Source organism: Larimichthys crocea, chromosome XIV (genome assembly GCF_000972845.2).
Source record: "Larimichthys crocea isolate SSNF chromosome XIV, L_crocea_2.0, whole genome shotgun sequence".
Classification (NCBI taxonomy): Eukaryota; Metazoa; Chordata; class Actinopteri; family Sciaenidae; genus Larimichthys; species Larimichthys crocea.
In genome coordinates, this window is record NC_040024.1 from 6278294 (window position 1) to 6301143 (window position 22850).

Below are 22850 nucleotides of genomic sequence, written 5' to 3' on the forward strand. Positions count from 1 at the left end.
AGTTTGTAGGATGCATTTTTTGTAATTCTTAATCCTTAAATCAGCATAAATGTGACTGATTATTAATTAGATTTTTTGGTTTAGTTGATTTAAAGTATCTTTGGTTGATTTAAGGTTTGTTTCAATTGAATTAAGGTATGTTTGAGTTGATTTAAGGTATCTTTGGTTGATTTAAGGTATGTTTTAGTTGATTTAAGGTATCTTTGGTTGATTTAAGGTTTGTTCTAGTTGATTTAAGGTATCTTTGGTTGATTTAAGGTATGTTTTAGTTGATTTAAGGTATCTTTGTTTGATTTAAGGTATGTTTTAGTTTATTTAAAGTAGGTTTGCAGCTTTTTTATGATTCTTTCTTTATTTCACCCTTAAATCAACATTAATGTGATATATATATAATTAGAAATTATAGTTTCTGAAGTATTTTTCATCCAAAGTCTGCAAAGTTTAACAAAACACAACAGACAAACAACTTAAAAAAAAAAGCCAAATCAGTCTGTTTTTAGCTTTAAAAGTACCAACACACTAAAAATGTATAAAAATCGGATTAATCTGACAGATTGTTGCAGATCAGGGAACTTTTTTAATGATGCCATTGAAGGATTTTGATGATTTGATCATGAATGTGTGCGTTTACCCGTCAGGTGTCACTTTGTATTTAAACGGTAAATGTTTAAAACGCACACTGCAATCAAACATTATTTATTGCGTTCAAACCACCAGTCGACCTCACGTAATGAATCATTCAGCACGAATTCATCAGCGTCTAATCACAACAAGAACACGTAGTTATGCAAATCATTCACAGACCACTTCTCTCTCTCTCTGAGTGAGCGAGGCAGACAAAGACTGAGCGGTCTGAAATGGTCCATTTGAGTCCTGATGGTGTTCGATTCAGAGCGAGCAACATCTGCCCTGCAGAGCGGCAACGGACAAACTCTGGAGCCGGAACCACCCGGAGCTGGACGGAGGACCGGGCTGTGGACATGTTTACTGTATTTATAACAGCAGCTAACAGCAGCTAACGAACTGAGCTAACAGCAGCTAACGAACTGAGCTAACAGCAGCTAACAAACTGAGCTAATAGCAGCTTACAAACTGAGTTAACAGCAGCTAACGAACTGAGCTAACATTAGCTAATTAACTGAGCTAATGTTAGCCAACAGCAGCTAATGAAATTAGCTAACATTAGCCAACAAAATGAGTTAACGTAAACTAATGAACTGAGCTAACAGCAGTTAACAGCAGCTAACAAGCTAAGCTAACATTAGCTAACAGCAGCTAACAAGCTAAGCTAATATTAGCTAGCAGCAGCTAACAAGCTAACAGCAGCTAACAAACTGAGCTAACATTACCTAACAGCAGCTAACAAGCTAAGCTAACATTACCTAACAGCAGCTAACAAGCTAAGCTAACATTAGTTAACAGCAGCTAACAAGCTAAGCTAACATTACTTAACAGCAGCTAACAAGCTAAGCTAACATTAACTAACAGCAGCTAACAAGCTAAGCTAACATTACCTAACAGCAGCTAACAAGCTAAGCTAACATTACCTAACAGCAGCTAACAAGCTAAGCTAACAGATTTAAAATGTTTTGTGGTAGAAAAGTTGTCACTTTAATTTGAAGTTTGTCAGGATGTTTCCAGTCCCGCCTTTCTGTGTTTGCCTCAACCAATAAGATTTCTCTCTCCACCCAGATCCAGTTGATCCAGTTCCTGGTTTTGTGGATGGCTGCCACACACACACACACACACACACACACACACAGCCAGCACACACACCGGGTTGGTCAGTGAGGAGAGAGTGAGGAACAAAATGCTTTTCATTTGTTAAGGAGCTCATTGACGAGCTGACAAACCCTCCAGAGTCTCCGAGCTCCGGCTTCACTTCACTGGCTTTTATTTCCACAACAAACAAACTGTGGACTGTCCGGACAGACCCGACTCTTTAAATCCACTTTGTTTATTTCACTTTCTGCTGCAGCACCAAGCTCTTTCCTCACAGGTTGGTCCATTTCTGTCATTTCTGTCCATGTTCTCTGGTGTTTGTACGCCGTGACAGGACTTTATCAGTCTAAATCAATCTGCTCGCAGCGTTTGCATAACAAATTCACTGAGGTCAAACGTTTTCCAGCTCCAGCCGACCAGTTTTTACTGTAAAAGCATGTTTGAGATTTACATTTTGTGTTTGGTTTGAGCTGAGAAGTGTCAACTCACCCCTGTTTAATACCCACATGATTTTATCTGTATGGCACGGGCGACACAAATCATTGCAAAAGACATAAAATAGACTGGAAATGAGAAAAAAAAACAGTTTTTAGTTAATTTAAAGTTTGTTTGCAGGTTGTTTTTTTATGATTTTTACTTTATTTCCTCCTTAAATCAACAGAAATGTGACACATAATTATTAATTAGAGTTTTTTTAAGTTTGCATAGGCTGGTGTAGTTGATTTAAGGTACGTTTTAGATGATTTACGGTATTTCTGGTTGATTTACAGGATTTTTGGTTGATTTAAGGTACGCTTAATTTATTTAAGGCAGGCTTTAGTTGATTTAATGTATATTTTGGTGGATTTAAGGTAAATTAGGTTGATTTAAGGTAGATTTGGTTGATTTAAGGGACGTTTTAGTTTATTTAAGGTAGATTTGGTTGATTTAAGGGACGTTTTAGTTGATTTAAGGTCTGTTGTAGTTGATTTAAGATATGTTTTGGTTGATTTAAGGTATCTTTGGTTGATTTAAGAGACGTTTTAGTTCATTTAAGGTACGCTTTAGTTGATTTAAGGTCCGTTTTAGTTGATTTAAGATATGTTTTGGTTGATTCAAGGTATGTTTGATTTACTTGTTTTGGTTCTTTCTTTCTTTCCCCTAAAATCAACATAAACATGACATATAATAATAAATTAATTGAGTTTTTAAAGTATTTCCATTAAACATACAAACAACTTTAACAAAACACAGCAGACAAAAAGCCAAATCAGTCTGTTGGTTTTAATTAATTGGCTTCTCATTAACCGTCTTCAATATGGAGCAATTAAAGCAAGTGGCGAATGAGTCACGCTGGGACAGCATATGGTGTCTATATATATGTATAAGTGTGTGTGTGTGTGTGTGTGTGTGCGACAGACTGACATTTCAATTCGCTCGTCACGCTTTAATTGTGTAATTGAAACCTCTGTTGTTGGTGTCTGTGTGTGTGTGTGTGTGTGTGTGTGTGTGTGCGTGCAGAAACACACGTATCATTATTATGTAACTTCTTTGAGGTTTTCTCATGATGCGTACGCAGTGAAAATATTCAGTTTATGATGTTTATGAGGTGATTTTATTGGACTTTTCTGAAATTACGCCACCTTTATTGACCAAACAGTCCAAACAACAGCGTCCATTTGGCGTCCATTGACGAGTTTGGCTGTTTTAAGGACTTCTGGTTCATTTTTGCCTGAAACGCTGACGTGATGAAGATCATGCGAGTTGAGAAAAAGCTCCATGAGAGCTACTAAATGGACTTCATCGTAGATATTCCCATAGAAACCGTGTTGACTTTATAGTTATTGACGTTATAAACACGTTTGTAGGAAGTTATTGTAGTTTTTTGACTCTCTCTCGTTAATTGATTCCACAGTGGTTGAGCGAGTTAGCGAGTGAATTATGAATGAGCTTGAGGAGCAAGAGGCAAACTGTAACTCCTCTATCGTCCGCTTCGTTGATGAAGACTCATTCAGACTTTTCCAACATTCTCACGAAGTTTCACGTAATTTTTCATCACATTAAATGTCCGAAAACATCAAATTTAAGAAGCTGACACTGGAGAACATTTAATATCTGTGCTTCATGAATGACTTTCAGTCAGTAAGTCTTGATTCACCCAACATACATCCACATAAAGTGAGTTTGAAGCGACCTATTAACTGAAATGCTGCTAAACAATTTGTATGTTTTGGTTTTAAGGTACGTTTTAGTTGGTTTAAGGTACGTTTTAGTTGATTTAAGGTATGTTTTGGTTTATTCAAGGTATATTTGGTTGATTTAAGTTACTTTTTAGTTGATTTAAGGTATGTTTTGGTTGATTTTGCGATATTTTTGGTTGATTTAAGGTTTATTTGGTTGATTTAAGGAACGTTTTAGTTGATTTAAGGTATGTTTTAGTGGATTTTGCGATATTTTTGGTTGATTTAAGGTATATTTGGTTGATTTAAGGGATGTTTTAGTGGATTTAAGGACCTCTGTTCACTGAAATGTGTATATCGATTGATTATTCAAATAGAGAGACAATTAATTGGGAAATCATGATGATGATCAATCATTGAAGGGTTTTTTTTAAGCTAACAGGACAAAAAGTCGCCGTTCCAGCCTCTGAAATGTGAACTCTGCTGTAAATATTCAGTTTAAAGGTTGATTAATCAACACAATCATTGGCTACAACCTCAATGTACACATGGAGGTGCAGCGTTCTAGTCACTAATCTGGCAGCTCACGTCGCTGATAATTAAGAGACTGTTGATGAACTCGTTTACAGGATTTTATCTCATAAAAGTGTCGGGCGAACACGATGACTCAGGTCAGCCGTGAACAGGAAAAAACATTGGCGCCCGTCCAGCCGTTCGACACGAGCATCCTTCCTAACGCCAACTGAGCTGGCGTCCTGCAGCTCCGCGAGACTCGAATCCATCGTCATGTCGGACGAAAACAAACAGACGGCGACAGTGAGAGGAGAGAAAGACTTCCTGAGGGCTTAAAAATGTCAAATTTACTCAATTTAAAAGGCTGAAATTCAAAACAGGGACAAACGTGGGATAAAAACAAAGACTGACTCGTGTTGGAAACATGATTCTGATTCTTTAAAAGACATGAAATCTCTAAAAATAAACAATGACACATTTTAAAGCTGCTGTACTTCAATACCCAGAATTCCTCATTGGCTTTATGAGTTTCTAGACTAAATTCTGACTTTCTTTGAGGAATAACTCTTCGTCTCATTGAACCATGACCTCCAAATGTTAAATGCCAGAACGTTGACTCAATAAAATTGTTTAAAATTGGAAAGAAATTGATTTAAATCAGAAACTCTCTGATTTGATCAGGTTTTGATGCTCCGTCCAATGAACGCATTACAATCAGAACCAAATAAAACTCTGAGATTTGATACCCGGCAGCCGGAGCAGTTTAAAATGTTTTTATGGATGTTTTGGCTCCTTTGACACAATATTTTACTCCGTGGAGTTTCCTTTAACTGCTGAGAGTCTGAAGAAGAAGAAACAACAACACACTTCAGCTCAGTTCATGGGGTTTACATTCAGCATTACCTCTTTGCTGTGACTTTCAGCCTTTTGTTTCACCAAGCTCCCATTCTGGCACGACACTAGCTCCGCTCCCTGTTAGCATTCCCCTGAAAACCTCCTCCTGTTCTTCTTCTTCTTGTTCCTGGTGGTCCAAAACGCCTGTGGTACAAACACTACCGGACTGAGCTAACATTAGCTAACAGCAGCTAACAAACTGAGCTAACATAACCTAACAACAGCTACCAAACTAAGCTAACAGCAGCTAACAACAGCTAACAAACTAAGCTAACAGCAGCTAACAAACTGAGCTAACAGCAGCTAACAACCTGAGCTAACAGCAGCTAACAAACAGAGCTAACAGAAGCTAACAGCAGCTAACAGAAGCTAACAGCAGCTAACAAACTGAGCTAACATTAACTAACAGCAGCTAACAAACTGAGCTAACAGCAGCTATCAAACGGAGCTAACATTAACTAACAGCAGCTAACAAACTGAGCTAACAGCAGCTATCAAACGGAGCTAACAGAAGCTAACAGCAGCTAACAAACTGAGCTAACAGCAGCTAACAGACTGAGCTAACATTAAAGTTACAGACACAGTCTCGTGTTAGCATGCTAACAGATGTCGTGCTACAGAACCTGAGTGTTTGTTTTTGTTTGTTTGGACTCGATGCTGCAGAGACACCATGTGCAGGCTGGACCTGACAGTAATCAGTCAATGAATAATGAACACACACACACACACACACACACTGCCACTGACAGCTGTTTGGTATCTTTTGTGTGTGTGTGTGTGTGTGTTAACTCTATCAGTGGAGTGCAGCTGCAGGGCTGCCTGTAGCAATTATGTTCTCGCTAAATAAGAGCAGGAGGTGGAGGAGGAGTATCGGCACATATTATGAAGCGATTAACTTACTCAAAGGATAGCCGCACGCTGTGTGTGTGTGTGTGCTGTTTGAACTGTGTGTAATATAAACCATACACTCTGCTTCCTCTGAAGTTCTCTGAAGAACCTCGTCTAACGTTCTCTGGGGAACCGAACACCGAGTTCTTTAAGTCACAACAGCAGAACCCGTCAATGTGTCGAGGCAACTTTTAATGTTCTGAAGCAACTTTCAAAGCGAAGTACTGAAGTGTTGTTTCATTCCACAAAAGCTCCGGCTAACAGAGACAAGTCTAAAAGATTTATTGTCCAACAACCTGAGCTAACAACAGCTAACAAACTGAGCTAACAACAGCTAACAAACTGAGCTAACAGCAGCTAACAAACTGAGCTACCAACAGCTAACAAACTGAGCTAACAACAGCTAACAAACTGAGCTAACAGCAGCTAACACACTGAGTTAACGGCAGCTAACAACCTGAGCTAAAGACAGCTAACAAACTGAGCTAACAGCAGCTAACAAACTGAGCTAACAACGGCTAACAAACTGAGCTAACAGCACCTAACAAACTGAGCTAACAGCACCTAACAAACTGAGCTAACAACAGCTAACAAACTGAGCTAACATTAGCTAACAAACTGGGCTAACAACAGCTAACAAACTGAGCTAATGGAAGCTAACAAACTGAGCTAACAAACTGAGCTAACGGCAGCTAACAAACTGAGCTAACAGCAGCTAACAAACTGAGCTAACGGCAGCTAACAAACTGAGTTAACAAACTGAGCTAACAGCAACTAACAAACTGAGCTAACAGCAGCTACAACAACAAAAACAAAAACATACACCTTTACAGACGTTTTCTGTAAACAACCAAACTTTTATTATCAAGTATAATGCCGTCAATGTCAATTTTTAATTGAGAAAAATATGTTTTTTTTCTGTTTTTTTCATAGTTGCTATATGTCGAACATGTTAAAAAATAATAATAACCAAAGGTTCTTAAAGAACCCACATGAACCACTTTAGGTTCTAAGTTTCTCCTCTTTACCTCGACACACATCTTTTCTCAGTGTGTCACGCTTTAAACACACTCACAGTCAGACATATGTATTTATCCCGCCATGTGACCCGATCACTCTTTAAGATCCTCAAAGGCTCTGTTGTGTCGTGACCTCGCTCACATACAAACACTCAGTAACCCCGTCCGGCGTCCTCCTCCTCCCCCGCACACTTTTCATGGTCAATTTGCCGCTCGGTAGGTCGAGAGGAAAAGCAGACATCAAGCGAATACAGAGAAAATCGAGTCATGAGGTCCCGTCTGAAGTCAACAGCAGCACATTGTTGTCTGTCACGTCGTTTAAAAAACACTTAGCGGGTCTCAAACATTAGTTTAAAGAAAGAAACCGTTCAACACAAACAGAAACAAACGAGCCAGGAGGTGACTAGCCTAGCCTAGCCTAAAAACTGGAAGTAGGTGAAACAGTAGAAAATCAAACGCTTGGCAGCTCGAGCTAACATTTAGCACATCGTGTTCTGTCCTGTCGAGAAGAAATTCTTTGATCAAGTCTCGACGGTTCAGTTGTAACCCAGTAACCAAATACAAGAAGCAGTCGGGAAAGTCCCGAATGCCAAACAACAGAGATATTAAGTAAATATGACACTCCTTACGTGTCTCGCTGTTGTTTGCCACAATCAATAACAGAATGTGAGCTGAAAATGTTCAGTGGTGTTTACATATTACAGATAAACACGGCAGAGCAGCCGGAATGTGACCTGCATGATGTTTGATGTGAAAATACTGAAATACTTTAAAATAATAACCGTTCTGCTTCCGACACTGATCCTTAAAGGAAAATATGTTTGTCCGCTTTTTTGCCGAGATTTAGACGAGAAGATAGACACCTCACTCGAATATGTACAAGTGAGAGCCGTTAGCTTAGCAATTAGCTTAGCTTAGCACAAAGTCAAAACAGTGGGGAAGCAGCTATGCTTGTCCCTCTTGTCACAAGTTTTTTCTTACTGATCACTGAGCTGAGAGTGACGTTCTTCTCTTTTAACTCGTGACATGAAACGAATAAGATGTTTCCAAAAATGTCAGGTTAGCGATTAGCTTAGCTTAGCTTAGCTTAGCACAAACTCAAAACAAAGGGGAAACCTCAATTCTCGATTCTCGTGATATCTACCCAACATCCGATTGACTTCTAAGTCTGATGACATGACATCTCTTCTCTTCTTGCAGGCTCTGCGTTTTCCTGGTGATGACCTCACTGTTGTTCCCTGGCAACGCCCACGCTGCGATGAAGGACCTCTCCTCTTCCTCCTCTCCTCTCAGCTCCCTGCTCCACTACCCGTCCTCCAAAACCTCTGTCGTGCCGTTCTCTCCGTCCGCCGGCGCCGCCTCCTCGCCCGGATCGTCTCTGTCGTCGTCGGCGCCGCTCTCCAAACCTCAGCCCTTCTGCCTCCAGACGGGGCCGCACCTCATCGCCAGCATGCAGCTGCAGAAGCTCAACTCGCATTACCAGAACCTCGCCGGAGCTTCTGCCGGACACCCGGCGCCCGGAGGTGCTCAAAGGGGCTTCGGCGCCTCCACTCTGGGCACCGGGAACCAGCTTCTGGGGCCGTCCGGAGGCCTCGGTGGAGGTGGGATGGGCGTTGGCATCAGCGTGGGGAACCAAAGCTCCGGCAATGGTGGAATTATCGACTTTGACCCCGTGGACGAGGAGGTCCTCATGTCGCTGGTGGTGGAGCTGGGTTTGGACCGAGCCAACGAGCTGCCCGAGCTTTGGCTGGGTCAGAATGAGTTCGACTTCATGTCGGACGTGCCGGCCGGATGCTGACCTACGAGAAGAGGAACTCTTGGAATCGATTGACGAACAGAGAGACGACTTTCTCTTCCTCTGTTTTTGTTTTTTCTCTTTCTTGGTTGATTCGACGAGGAAACAGAAGAGACACCGAGTGCTGGAAGCTGAGCGAGATTGTCTTACGGAAAGTTCGAACCCAACCTGACGGGATTAAAAAGTTTTATTTTCCTTTTCCATTGAAGTTTGAACACAAAACAAGGAGTCGTCTCTCTTCCTGCCGTCACTCCGTAAGACAGTTCGGAGGCGTTCCGCGGAAACGAAACAGTAAAGGCGACACACCCGTCGGGACTTTCTCCATCAATGCTAATGGAAAATACTACGTTTCCTGTTTTCTTAATGGACAATATTAGACTCTGGTCTCATGGGAAAGAGACTCTTTGTCTCTTTGGTTTCACAAAGAAACTGATTGTCCGAGAACTGGTTATCTCAATGTACTTCTTTTTCTTTCTTTCTTTCTTTCTTCTTGAACTGAGTTCAACCAGTCGTATTCATGTTATTTAAGACAGTGGCTGATATCCATCAAGACTTCTTTGGACAAGGAGCGCTTCTGTAGCGCGTCTATAATCAGTTCTACTTTTCCGAACATAATGAATTAGATCAAGGGATGAGGAATCTCTTCGGAGCACCGGACCTGAATGGAGTAAATTGTTTCTCGCTCCGGAGAACACCGCCGGTTGAGGCCCTTTTTATTTTTTGTGGGGTCATGTGATTCCACATTACATGTTCATGTTTTGTTTTTTGGACCTAGGTGCTCAAGTCGAATCGGTGTTGATGACCCTACATCGCAGATACCAAAGTCTTGTCAACGTTTGTGGACCAACGACCCTGAATGGCACTCTACTTTTTGTTTTTCCTGTTTTACCGCTTTGTTGTTTATGTCAAAACATAAATTCAAAACTTATCAACACGTTCCCTGATGGATAAAATGAAGCATCCGTATGTTTTTGTCTGTTTGAACACCTTGCAGGGCAGCTGGTGGTTTGGTTTCATGTCATTGACTCTGGCAGCCTCATTTGAACGCCTAAATTTGTCCTACTGATGGTTTGTTTTGGTTTGTTTTTAGCTAACCAATCACTGTCTGCTAAACATTTGATTTTGGCTACTGTAACTTGTAGAAACCAGCGTAAGCTTTAGTTGTGGGTAGCGCAATGACATAACAATTCCAACCCAAGCTCTGAAAGCTCTTAACTTTATCAGCCACATGAACTAACAGTATTGGATTATATCATCTGAATGATCTTTGATTGGCGTCGAAGCTCCAGAAAACACTAAAAACAAGAAGATGTTGAGGGGAAGCAACTTGTTTTAACATTGAAGTTGCATTTCACATGCGAAATGATGAAAGTTCTTCATCGTCTTTTTAGACTCACAGCCACATTAAAACATTATTTGCGTATCCTCCGCGATGCCGTTCACTCTCTACGACTGTCAGATATTAACTCTTGTAGTTTACAGACTCTACCAGGTGTTTTCTTGCTCCTGCAGGCGTTAGCGGTGGAAAATAAAAACCTCAGTGGGGATTTAAAAACCGACACCCACCTGTTGGAGCCGCACTGTGCTGTGGGTGGATGCAGGTAGCACGGCTCGGCTCTGACCTATATCTGCCGCGGTAAGAAGATACGTCGAAACAAAGGCCTTTCACCTCGACTTGGTGTGTCTGTCATCTGGACATTGTTGGTCTTCTGTTGGACCGCACACTGGAAATAACACACCTGTATCTGCTTGTGTGTGTGTGTGTATATATTTATATATATATGTGGCAACTCACCTTGTCTGCACAAACACACACACACCGGGAACAGTCGACGTTCGGGCATACAAAGGCGCACACATACGGGAGCACGGGGATGGTATTACAGCAGGGAAACGAGAGTCGCCGCCGTGAAACAGGCACTTGTTCAGTTACACACAGACTTCTTGAGGTATCGAGGTTGTTGGTGTGTGTGCGTTTGTGTAAAAAGAAAGACTGTACACGAGTCTTAAAACGCAATTAAACGCGTGTGTCCGCGTTAATTTATTTAGATACAGGCCGGTCGGCTTACAGACTTCAGTTCTGGATGTTCGTCAGAGTCTCGGTTACACTCAATGAGCACCAATTTTCTTCTCCTTTCTTTAATGAAACATGAGAAGCGGTGATTAATGAGAACGCGACGAAGGAGTAATTTGACAGAATCTGCCTTTTTAAGCAGGACTCGCCTCGTAACAAACGCTTTATTGACGCGGCGCGGAGAAGTCAAAGACGCTTCTCATCACTTCTAAATCCAACAGACAGACACGTTGATTCTTCTCTTCCTCTTCGTCTCTCGTCGTCGCCGCTCTAAGTGGGTCGAAATAACATTCCCCAAATCGAAGACGGCCTCGTGTTTGTTGTTTTGTGGTTCCAGCTGATTGAATGTTGTTGTTCTTCGCCGTATGATTCCCTCCTCTGAGAGGTTTCCTGCTGGAGATGTTTGAGTCGTCGTGAGGACTTTCATTTCCTCTTCTCCTCGACAGATTAACCTTTTGACCTGAAGTAAACTTCATAGCCGAGAAGGTTTCTACCGCAATCATGTCAGGAGATCACGGTAAACAGTGGAACCTGAAGCAACATCACATAGAAATTCATATTTTTCCAATTTAGCGCCCCCCAGTTTCAGACTGTCCTCGAGTATTTGTTCAGATTAGCGAGTCCTCCTTAGCTTCCTCCATCAACGTCCTCTTCACTCTCTTCTCCTCTGCCATTATGTCCATACAGGCTCCTGTTCTGGCACGACACCAACTCTGCTCTTGTTAGCCTCCCCCTGTAAACCCTCCTTCTTCCTCTTCTTCTTCTGGTGGTCCAAAACGCCTGTGGTACAAACACTAACACTCCCCCGCTATCTAATATTAGCTAACAGCACCACAAAGAGTCAACACCTTCTTCAAACCTCTAAGGCTGCCTTAGTTTTAGCTCGACGTACGTAATGAACTGATTAAACTGGCTTCTCGCGATAAATAAATAAATAAAAGCCACAGTCAGTAGCGGGTTTGCAGACTAGCAACACCTTTTCAAACTCAATAATTAACAAGTTTTGCTTGTTTATTTGATCTGTACGAAAATGGAGGTGTTGCCAGGCAACCGGTGTAAACAGGAAGTCGCTGCTCTTGTTTTCACAGTTACAGAAATTAAAAAATAAAAATATTATTAGTTGTTTTTCTGCGTCCCCGTAAACCTTCACGGTCCCCACAGCCAATGTAGTTGAAGATTTACGGTCTCCATGTGACGGCTGGTGATTTGTTACACGCCCATCCATCCGTTCGCCTCTTTGCGCCTCGTGGGAGTCGTGACAAACGTTCGGACACATCAAGGCCTGTGAAAACCTTCGACGCGAGCGGTGATTCATCTGTTTGAAGGGTTTCCTCTGCGCGGTCCACTGCTCTCTCTCTCTGCACTGATTTATTCATCACATTTACTTTCGAACTTGTATATTAACGTTTTTGTTGTTTCTAATGATGAAATGATTATTCAAAGATGATTTTTTAAAAGCACTTTTTTTTGCTCACCGGCTCTCACTTGTACATCTTATATGAATATGTAAATGACTGAAATCATATTGAAAAAAAAATGCTTGTATTTTTGTTACGGCTCTGAGTTTGAGGGGAAAATAAAGAAACTGAAAAGTGAGACTGAGTGAATGGTTGTTATTAAAACAGACAGTAAGTGAAGTAAGCCTTTTTTAATGAGCCTTACAAAGAAGATAGAACGATATAAATGTCTAGTACACAGAGTAACAGTCTTATATGTGTTTAAACAAACATATTACGAAGAACAGTTCGACTATTTGCAACGTTTTTACATGTAGACTCAGTGAAGACGATCCAGTGCTGTTACTTAATAAACTTATGCAACATTTTTTAAAGTATTCAGCTGACTGACATCTGTTGGTGAGTGATGGTAAGTACACAAGAAGAGCTTTCACATGCAAGAAACTTTTTGATGCATGACAAACTTTGAAATTATAAGTTTGTATGTGTAAAAGTAAAGTTATCTCCTTCCTTGACCTCGAAGGAAAATGTTACAAGGTCAAGAGAAGATGTGAAGGAGAGGTGATAAGGAGTGAGCGACGGTGAATGTTATTGACGTGATCTGTGGTAAAACTACAAAGTCCAGAAGATGGACTACAAAAACATCATCATCAACGTCAGAATTTAAATAATAATGAATATTGTCCACCTGTCACAGAAGGCAGATGAAGTGTTTGTTAGCTGGTATGGTCGCTCAGCCTCCTGTCCGCTCAGAGAGAAACATTTTAGCAAGTTATGGCAAAGATATCTGATGACTCAGCAACGGGAGCTTCATGATGATCTGCATCACCTCCTTTCCTTTCCTAAAGGATGAACCGGTGTATCCTCTGCTGAAGGAGATAATAAAGGAAGCATTGAAGCTCCTTTCCTTCACAGTTAGAGGATTCAAACAGCTCCTAGTCTCAGAGTCTAAACATACAAAAGCAAGAAAAACAGAACTCAGCTCATGGTCAGTTTTATCCCAATAATGTACAATATTCTTGATGAAAACAAACCTTATAATAAAAATAATCGTTCTCAGTTACAAGTTGTGGAAGACAAAATGTGCAATGGTCATAAATCAAACTGTTATCAACAGCGACTCAGCATATAATGAATACATTGTTAAGTTGCCAGTATGTCTCGTTTCTTCACACTTCAATCCACCAAACGAGATTCAACAGCAAAGAAAAGCTGTTTGCTGCATCGTGGAGAAGATTTGGCAAAACTCATTACTCAAACTCTGCTGCTCATCCACCAAATGTGGCACCATTTACACCATTTACAAGGGAAATAAACAGACTGTCAAGATGCAAAGAAATAATGGACCAAACAGATTTCCTGACTTGTTTTACTTGTGTATGATCGACACAGCCTACTTTTTATTGAAATATTGCAAATTTACAGATGAAAACAAACAAGTACACACACAGATGAAGTACAGAGATACAAATAATTTAATTTTAGAGTCTCTTGAATATGAACTTAGTGCAGCGCTGCTATCTAGTGGCCATGGCGGAGTTGCACAGTTATATTCAGCATGCTAATAGCATAATAATGCCACTATGTGGCAGCCCATCACTCCGCCACAGCTCCACATTTCCCTGATCCTGATGAGCTGAACTCGTCCCGGGTGTTTTCCCGTCCTCTGGCCCAGTATAAGCTTGGACTGAACTCAACATCTCAGCTTCTCACGTCATGTTTCATGGAGCTCCGTGTGAACGCCGTGAATTCAGACACACAAACAAAGAGCAGACGGGGATGCTAATAATTAAAGATGTCTCATAAATCAGTTCAAGCTCTTCAACTTCTGCAACACGAAACGCCTGAGCTCGTCCAAACGTCTCTGCAGACTTCAGTAATAAAGAAAACAAAGTGTGTGAATAGACACACAGGAGTGTTTTTTTTATTGGGTTTAAATAGAGTCCAGGTTTGCTCTGAGCTTTGGGATCAGTGTGTGCCTTCAGAAAGGAAGAGATGACATCCGTTGGTATCGTTTGGCAGAGGAAGACCAAGACCCAGGAGGAGTTTTATCTCCATGAATGTAAACAGGACTGACGCTGGCATTTCCTGAGTCTGAAACACAGACGGAGGCACTCAGCAGGGCTGCATGGAGGGTGTAAATGACGTTTAACTCTTGAATTATGTCAATCCACGTGTAAATTAATGAAAAACTGTATGTTACATTTGAAAAAGTTGATATTTGATCAAACATCAATTTATTAAAGAGATTTCCTTTGTCTATATAACTGGAAGTTGCTTGACCTTTGACCTGGTCCAGTTAATGTGACAAACTACACCTGTTTCTCATGTTTGTGTTCCTTTGAATTACTGTATTTACAGGTATTTTCTGCTTCCTTAAATTACATACAGATCTATGTAACACTACAGCAGTTAGCTTTACATGAATGTGTACGTTTGCATTCAGACTGTAACCTAATTTATGAATAATAACTAAATTATTACAGTACTTTACAGTTAATTTAAACTAAACTTTTAGGTATGTATAAATAAATATTTATATATAAAGTTATATTAGTCATTAAATTAGTATAGGAATAATAAGACAGATCAAGGTCATATATCAGATCAAACCAGACAGGAAAACTTAGTTTAGTAAATCTAGTACTACTTTAATATGAAATATACTCATAGTACAAGTAAAATTACAGTTTCTTTGCTATCAAAAAGTGCCAAAATATTTTGCATGAAAATATATTTAAAGTACCAAAAGTACTATGTATGTAGTATTGTGCTGAATGGCCTATTTCAGTATCATGTATAGTATATTACTGGATAATTATTGATGTATTAATGTGTACATCAGTTTATTGTTGCAGGTGGTAAATATGGAGATAATTTGAAGTATGTTGCTGGGTGGTAACCCATTTAATAATATCATTATTGTTTTATTTAAATTTATACTGTGTATAAATAATAATAATAATGTCTACAACCTAATTTAATTGTACATAGTTTTTTTAGCTCTATTTCTTATTTCTACAAACATTTTTTACTTTTATCTATCTATCCGAATCTGTTAAATAACTTGTAACTAAACAGTAAAAAATACAATACTTGCTTATAAAGTAGCATAAAATGAATTAGATTAGATTAGATATACTTTATTCATCCCACCATGGGGAAATTTACTTATTACAGCAGCAGAGGAAAGCATACACTACAGAATTAGAAAAAAGTAGAAAAGGCAAAAAAACAAAACCAAAAGAACACACTAAAACAGAAATCAGAATTAGCATCCAAAGTGTGCACAGTACGATATTAAATAACACTTATAGAAACACACCAAAAACATTTTCACGTAGATAATAGAAAAGATAAAAAACAATACAAATAAAAATGAATAAAAGGCACTCGATAAAATAAATAAAAAAAAACCAGACAATAATACATACGTAAATAACAACATTGCATGTATAACACTAAACAAAATCAACCATCTACCTTGTGTTAAAAACCAAAGAGAAGAGAGCTTCGGGGCTGCAAACGGCGAATGCTCGTCTCCCTCTGAAGTTAAAGCTAGCTTTAGGGACAGTCAAGAGCAGCTGGTCAGCTGACCTGAGAGAACGGCTAGGCGTGTAGGGGTGCAGCAGCTCAGATAGGTAGGGTGGGGCAAAGCCATTCAAGGCTTTAAAAGCAAATAAAAGAACTTTAAAATGAATCCTAAAATGGACAAGCCGCCACTGGAGTGAAGCTGAAATCGGTGAAATGTGCTCAAATTTGCTTGTGCCAGTTAAAAGACGTGCAGCAGCATTTTGTACCAGTTGAAGATGACTAATCGAGGACCTACTAGCCCCCAAATAAAGTGCATATATATATATAAACTATATATATATATATATACATACATATAAAAAAGGTATATACAAGATCATTAATATTAAATAAATAAAGTGCAACAAATGCAAAAGTAAATGAAAAAAGTAAATATCTATAACCTACAATAAACACGAAAGAATCAACCTTCAAAACAGACAAGTGGCATGATATATAAAAAGAGTATTGTAACGTAAAATGACCATAGTGTCAGAAATATTACAAAAGAAAGTGACCATGATACAAATAATAATAATAATAGTCACAGTAAAAGTAAAAGTACCTCATAAACACAGTACTTGAGTATCAGTGGCGTAAAAATCTAAACTAACGGTCACTAACTGCCATCGTAATGAGCGGGAACATTTGATTTAAATAGCGTTGGTGCGGTGTGTCCCTCGCGCTCCGCCGTAGCCGGCCTTATCACGGCGCACCGGAAGAGAAGCCGTCCTTTCCCCCGCAGACTCCAACATGGTGAGCAGGTTTCCTCCCGGTTCCTCTCCGGGACAATCACTAAACATCAGCTGCAGCCGCCGCGCTGACTCAAACCGACACGTCCCGTTTCAAAGACACGCGTCTTGTGAACCGGCGGATGTTTGAATTGTGACAAAAAAGCGACGATTTGATTTAAATCAATGAAGATTAAAAAAAACATGTCGGCGCGTTAGCTTCAATGTGGCTAACGGCGTTAGCTCGCTGGATGAACGCGGCTAAAATCCAAAATGTCGCTTTTTGTGCGGACTGATTTATCCTGTACAAGCAGCTGTGTGTGACAGTTCGTTATATAAACGTTACATATGTGTTTCTTTAACGTTTGTCACCGGTTAGCCCGGCTAGGCCTCCTCCACGTTAGCGGGCGATCCTAGCCGCGCTACCCCGGGCAGACTCACCTCTTCTCGGCCGTTGTCCGGGTTGTCTGACCGGGTTTGTTGTCTTCTCCTTCAGGCCAGAGGACCGAAGAAGCACCTGAAGCGCGTCGCAGCGCCGAAGCACTGGATGCTGGACAAGCTGACCGGAGTGTTTGTAAGTATTAAACCACATTTATGTTTTATTATATTACGTTATGTCTGATTGTGTTAAAGGGGCTTCACGTAGACGCGACGCCGGGTGTCCGTAGAGTTGACATAAGGACACATTTATCATGTTTGATTGTCTCTCTCTGTGTTAGCTGGAGTTTAAGGTCTCTTTAAAGGTTGTTCCCATTCATTTGAACGGGCGAGTCGCCGTGCCGCCGCTCGGACCGACCACATCGGTGACTAACTCCTTGGTTTGAGCGGCGTAGACGGTCAATGAGGGCGAAAGTCAGAGTTTTATCGTCCAGAGAACTTGTTTAATGTTAATGTGAGACGCTGGTTGACTTGTTACTGTTTTAAATAGAGTAGTAGTTCACTCTGAGGGTGGTGTAAACATGTTTTCCCGTTTATTTGAGTGGAGGTGGTCGCAGAAGTGGCCAATCAGGCGCTCAGACTGGTCACATCCAGGTTGGATACGTGACCTAAACTCTTGATACTCGACCTGCCGTGTTCTGACTTTGTCTTTCTGAATCGGACTCTGTTTTGAGCGTTGAGTGATAGTGAACGGTGGTGAAGGAGCGTTGATGAAACTGTGCAGTGTTCATCTTGGTCCATGATTTGTCGTTCAGAGATGTTACTCTGACTCTGCTACATTAATCTGAGATGCTTGTTTTATAACTGTAAATTTCAAGACTCTGCTGCTGTGGAAACTGTTGAACTGAGATCTGTGTTTGTTCTGAGTTGTAATTCATGAAATGATTTGTTTGGTGTCTCAGGACGTCGAGCCGGTCGTCCTCTAATCAGACAAACGTTGGTTTGACAGAAGTTTTAAAGGCGCCTCGAGTGGTTTTATTTTAAAGATTTAAAAGTGTTTTTAAAGAAATGATCGTCCCTCCTCATCTAAAACATGATTGTTCTTCAGGCTCCTCGTCCTTCCACCGGTCCCCACAAGCTGAGGGAGTGCCTGCCCCTCATCATCTTCCTGAGGAACCGCCTCAAGTACGCCCTGACCGGAGATGAGGTGAAGAAGATCTGCATGCAGAGGTTCATCAAGATCGACGGCAAGGTCCGCACCGACGTCACCTACCCTGCTGGGTTCATGGGTCAGTATGCCGCCGTTTAAAAACCTTAACGTCTGTCTGTTCTTTAAAATATATTTCTGAATGCTGGTTGAGTTCAGCAGCAGGAGCGATGATGAATCTGTGGTTTTGATCAGCGATGAAACCAAACGACCGATTCCTCTAAGAAGTTCTGAGCTCCGACGTCGCCGTTCATCTTCCAGTTAAAGTTGAGACTCGATTAACCGTCAGTCTTTGTTCAGTCCTGATTGTCTTTGAAAGGTCGAGCGTCGACAGATCATCCAGTTTGAGTTGTTTGGAAACCTGCAGCTCTTTTAATTTTAACCACAGCACACCTTCCATGAAGAGTATCTGTCGCACCTCGTTCAGACCTGTCGCCCTGCCGGCCTCTTCAGCCTCACGTGGAGGTGTGCTGTTTTAATTTCCACGTCCGAGGGAAGCCTTCACGGTGTGACGTCTACGGCACATTCATGAACAAACAGGAACTCACTACATCACCTGTTGTAGTTACATTCATGAGCAATAGAGTATCAGTGCGTTCACTTCACAGCCATGGAGGTTGAGTGTAGGTCGTCGTGTTACTGTTAATCTGTTGGATGACCTTTAAAACATCAGCTGGACTTCCTGCCACCCTGAAACTGTCAAACTTCACAATTTTTAATCGAGTCTTTCCTGGTTTTTGTTTCCTCAGACGTGATCAGCATCGAGAAGACCGGCGAGCACTTCCGTCTGATCTACGACGTGAAGGGACGTTTCACCGTCCACCGCATTACCGCCGAGGAGGCCAAGGTACGAAACACGAGCGCCGCCCACACTTTGATGCTGTCTATTCATAAAGATCAAACTTGACCAACTCGAAGTTTGTTAGACGGGCTGATTTAACGAGGGTTAACGTCAAGATGAAGGACTCTTGTACCCTTTCCTAACTCGTCTCCTCTTCCTCTGCAGTACAAGCTGTGCAAGGTGAAGAAGCTGATGGTCGGCACTAAGGGAATCCCTCACCTGGTGACCCACGACGCCCGCACCATCCGCTACCCCGACCCCCTCATCAAGGTCAACGACACGATCCGCATCGACCTGGAGACTGGCAAGATTACAGACTTCATCAAGTTTGACACCGGTAAGTTCTTTAGACTGCCAGAACGTTTGTCTGAAGGTTTTAACGTCTGTGTGTTTTAACGACGTGGTTTCTCTCCACCAGGTAACCTCTGCATGGTCACCGGAGGTGCTAACTTGGGGCGTATCGGCGTGATCACCAACAGGGAGCGTCACCCCGGCTCCTTCGACGTGGTTCACGTCAAGGACAGCACGGGCAACAGCTTCGCCACCAGGCTCTCCAACATCTTCGTCATCGGCAAGGTGAGGACCCGACGGACTAAAGACGAAGGTTTAGTCTCCGTTAAGACGCAATCTTTGGAGCAGTGATGACTTTTATTGGTCTTGAGCAGCGATGAAAATACACCACCAATTCCTCTAAGAAGTTCTGAGCTCCGAATTCGTCTTTTTAAAGAACAAGTAGACTTTAACCGCAGTTAAACATCACACGATGGAAGAAAAGCTAAAATATCGCAGTGTTTTGTTTGGTAATTGTTGCGTCTGAACTTGTTAGAAAGTAACATAAAAGGAATTTTATTTGGTAGTTTCTTGAAATTTGGGTTGATTATAACAAAGAGGCGAATACAAGAGGAACAAAGAGCGAGTGAAGGTTCAAACCAACAAAACAAAGATGCCATTGAAAGGAAACGTTTCACTAACACATCGAATGACTAAAAACAGCAACCCAAAATGTAGTCCAGTCCCAGGTAGTCAACGAAACGACTGATAGTTAACGTAACAAAGGCAAACGTTATCTGTAAGTTTCCAGAAACCTTCCACAGGAAGTCAATCTTGGAAATATTCCAAATTAGAAACTTAATTGGGTAATTAACTGTAAATTACAGGTAAGCTAGTGTCATTAATGGCCAATGAAATGATGCTACCTATAGCTTTAGTATCTAACTTATCGGCTATCTATCTTCTGTTTGAATACACTTACATTAAACCGTTGGTACATCCATCAAATATTTATATGATGGAGGAATGGCACAAAAGATTATGCCAAAATGTTTACTTTCTCTTTAAGGTCTAACCTTCAATTTTGTAAATTCACCATTTATTTCAATGGCAAGTTTCCAAATTTTGAGAATTTTGCAACCTTAGATGGAAGTATCTGCTTTATTGGTTTCATTTTCTTTAGCCTAAAACAAGAACAAAGAGCTAAAAGACCCTAAAATACTGAAGAAAACCGTACACGGGACACATCAGTTTGTTGAGAAACAAAGCGTCTAAAATGAATCGACGTTAAATTAACTCAAACAAATGACGTCTTGTTCTTCGTGTCCGCTCACAGACACGCGATCCTCCTTAACAAACTGTACAGAGTCTATAAATCAAACATGAACTGATCACGAGGACTGTCCGTGACATTTATCGGGCTCTCGGCTTTTCTTCACGTCTCTCTGAAGTGTTGACGGTCGACAAATGTTGCTTGATGTCGCTAACATTTACCGACCGTCAACGCTTCTCTCTTGACGCGCAGCATAAGACTACATATCCCAGAGTGCACCTGTCTGATTGTAACGCGTTGCTGTCTGTCTGCAGGGTAACAAGCCGTGGGTGTCCCTGCCCAGAGGAAAGGGAATCCGTCTGACCATCGCCGAGGAGAGAGACAAGAGGCTCGCCGCCAAGCAGGGCAGCAGCTAAAGAGACGAGCTAACAGCTGGTTTTCAAATAAACTGTTATTTACAAAACACGGCGCTCGTCTCAGACGTCTTTATTCGTTAGGTTAACGAGTCCTGGAGACAGTCAGGGAGGTTTACGTGTCCGTCACGGTGAGCTGCCAGCAGCTAATGTTAGATAACAGCAGAACTAGTTGAGCTAATGGCTAACAGGAGCTAAAGAACTGAGCTAACGTTATCTAACATCCGCTAGCAAACTGGTCCAACTGCAGCGAATGGCTAGCATGCTGAGCTAACATAAGCTAACAGCCAATGAAATGAGCTAATGAGCAGCTAAGGAACTGAGCTAATGTTATCTAATAGCAGCTTATGCTAAGGTAACTGCGCGACCGTCAGTGTCAGAGTCAGTGTTACGTAACAAACTGAGGTAACATAAGCTAACAGCAGTTAACGAGATATGTTAATGTAAGCTAACAAACTGAGGTAATGTTGGCTAACAGCAGCTAACGAGCTAATCTAACAGCAGCTAATGTAAGCTAACAAACTGAGGTAACATTGGCTAACAGCAGCTAACGAGTTATGTTAATAGCAGCTAATGTAAGCTAACAAACTGAGGTAACGCTGGCTAACAGCAGCTAACGAGCTAAGCTAACAAACTGAGGTAACGCTAGCTAACAGCAGCTAACAAGCTAAGCTAACAAACTGAGGTAACGTTGGCTAACAGCAGCTAACGAGTTATGCTAATAGCAGCTAATGTAAGCTAACAAACTGAGGTAACGCTGGTTAACAGCAGCTAACGAGCTAAGCTAACAAACTGAGGTAACGCTGACTAACAGCAGCTAATGAGCTAAGCTAACAAACTGAGGTAACGCTGGCTAACAGCAGCTAGGTAACGCTGGCTAACAGCAGCTAACGAGCTAAGCTAACAAACTGAGGTAACGTTGGCTAACAGCAGCTAATGAGCTAAGCTAATAGCAGCTAATGTAAGCTAACAAACTGTCTTTGCTTCTTCCTGCCAAGAGTAATAGATTACTGTACAGAGTGTCAGAGCCACACACACTTGACAGGCTTGTGTGTGTGTGTGAGGCGGGTTGGAAGAGGAAGACACACACACACACACACACTCTCACACACACACTCTCACACGGTGTGCCAGGTTTCTGCAGCGAGCCGGCTGCAGCTCAGCAGTCACCATATGGACCGATACTGAAGTCAGAACACAGAGAGCAAGGACAGAGGGAAGGAAGTTAAGGTGATAGGAGAGGAGACAGGTAAAGGTGAGAAAGGAAGCAAGAGGTAGGAAGGACTGACTGAAGGAGAGGAAATACAAATGTGTAGAGAAGGAAGGAAGGAAACAAGGAGCCATGGAGGGAGGTGAATAAATATAGAAAAGGATAGATGATGGAAAAAGGAGTGAGCGGAGGGATTAGGAGTGTAAACAGATGGAGAGAAGGATGGAGGTGGAGGAGTTAAAGGGACAGTCCACCTCAAAATCACACCTGACAGAAACACACAGGTGTTAATTGTGCTAATTAATCTATGCCTCCAGTAAATGCTAATTGACTCACTGCTGTGCTTTTGTTGCCATGGCAACTCAAAATGTGTGCAGCTAAAGGTTAGCTCAGTTTGTTAGCTGCTGTCAGCTAATGTTAGTTCAGTTTGTTA

At 41.3% G+C, this 22850-nt stretch overlaps 4 protein-coding genes and 2 non-coding genes across 7 annotated transcripts in view; 5 read left to right on the forward strand and 1 right to left on the reverse strand.

Moving 5' to 3' along the window:
• hdac8 (histone deacetylase 8) overlaps positions 1–8430 on the forward strand; it is a 38227-nt gene extending 29797 nt beyond the window's left edge. Inside the window, exon 12 of one of the 2 annotated variants that reach the window (XR_003463704.1) lies at positions 6142–6156. Coding sequence is in view for 1 of the 2 variants with exons in the window: in XM_027287595.1 (XP_027143396.1) it covers positions 8396–8415 (20 nt within the window). In the remaining variant the exon portion in view is untranslated. Of the gene's footprint in view, positions 1–6141; positions 6157–8395 lie in introns of those variants that run through there. The other variant, XM_027287595.1, reaches the window with a different exon arrangement.
• LOC104935020 (butyrophilin-like protein 2) overlaps positions 1–22850 on the reverse strand; it is a gene marked incomplete at its 3' end in the record, with an annotated part of 550859 nt that overhangs the window by 52332 nt on the left and 475677 nt on the right. The window lies entirely within an intron of this gene.
• On the forward strand, positions 1776–12660 carry cited1 (Cbp/p300-interacting transactivator, with Glu/Asp-rich carboxy-terminal domain, 1). Its single transcript, XM_010749328.3, has 2 exons — positions 1776–1999; positions 8396–12660. The coding sequence occupies exon 2, from the start codon at positions 8415–8417 to the stop codon at positions 8991–8993; it is 579 nt and encodes a 192-aa protein (XP_010747630.1). The 5' UTR covers positions 1776–1999; positions 8396–8414; the 3' UTR covers positions 8994–12660.
• Positions 16715–21261, forward strand: rps4x (ribosomal protein S4 X-linked). The gene is made up of 7 exons (XM_010749329.3): positions 16715–16850; positions 17322–17399; positions 18312–18492; positions 19160–19257; positions 19417–19588; positions 19670–19827; positions 21109–21261. Exons 1-7 carry the CDS (start codon positions 16848–16850, stop codon positions 21208–21210), a joined length of 792 nt encoding a protein of 263 aa, XP_010747631.1. The 5' UTR covers positions 16715–16847; the 3' UTR covers positions 21211–21261.
• LOC113747672 (small nucleolar RNA SNORD61) lies at positions 18578–18648 on the forward strand. Its single transcript, XR_003463770.1, has one exon. It is a non-coding gene; the product is annotated as a small nucleolar RNA SNORD61 (small nucleolar RNA).
• On the forward strand, positions 19887–19959 carry LOC113747671 (small nucleolar RNA SNORD61). The gene has a single exon (XR_003463769.1). It is a non-coding gene; the product is annotated as a small nucleolar RNA SNORD61 (small nucleolar RNA).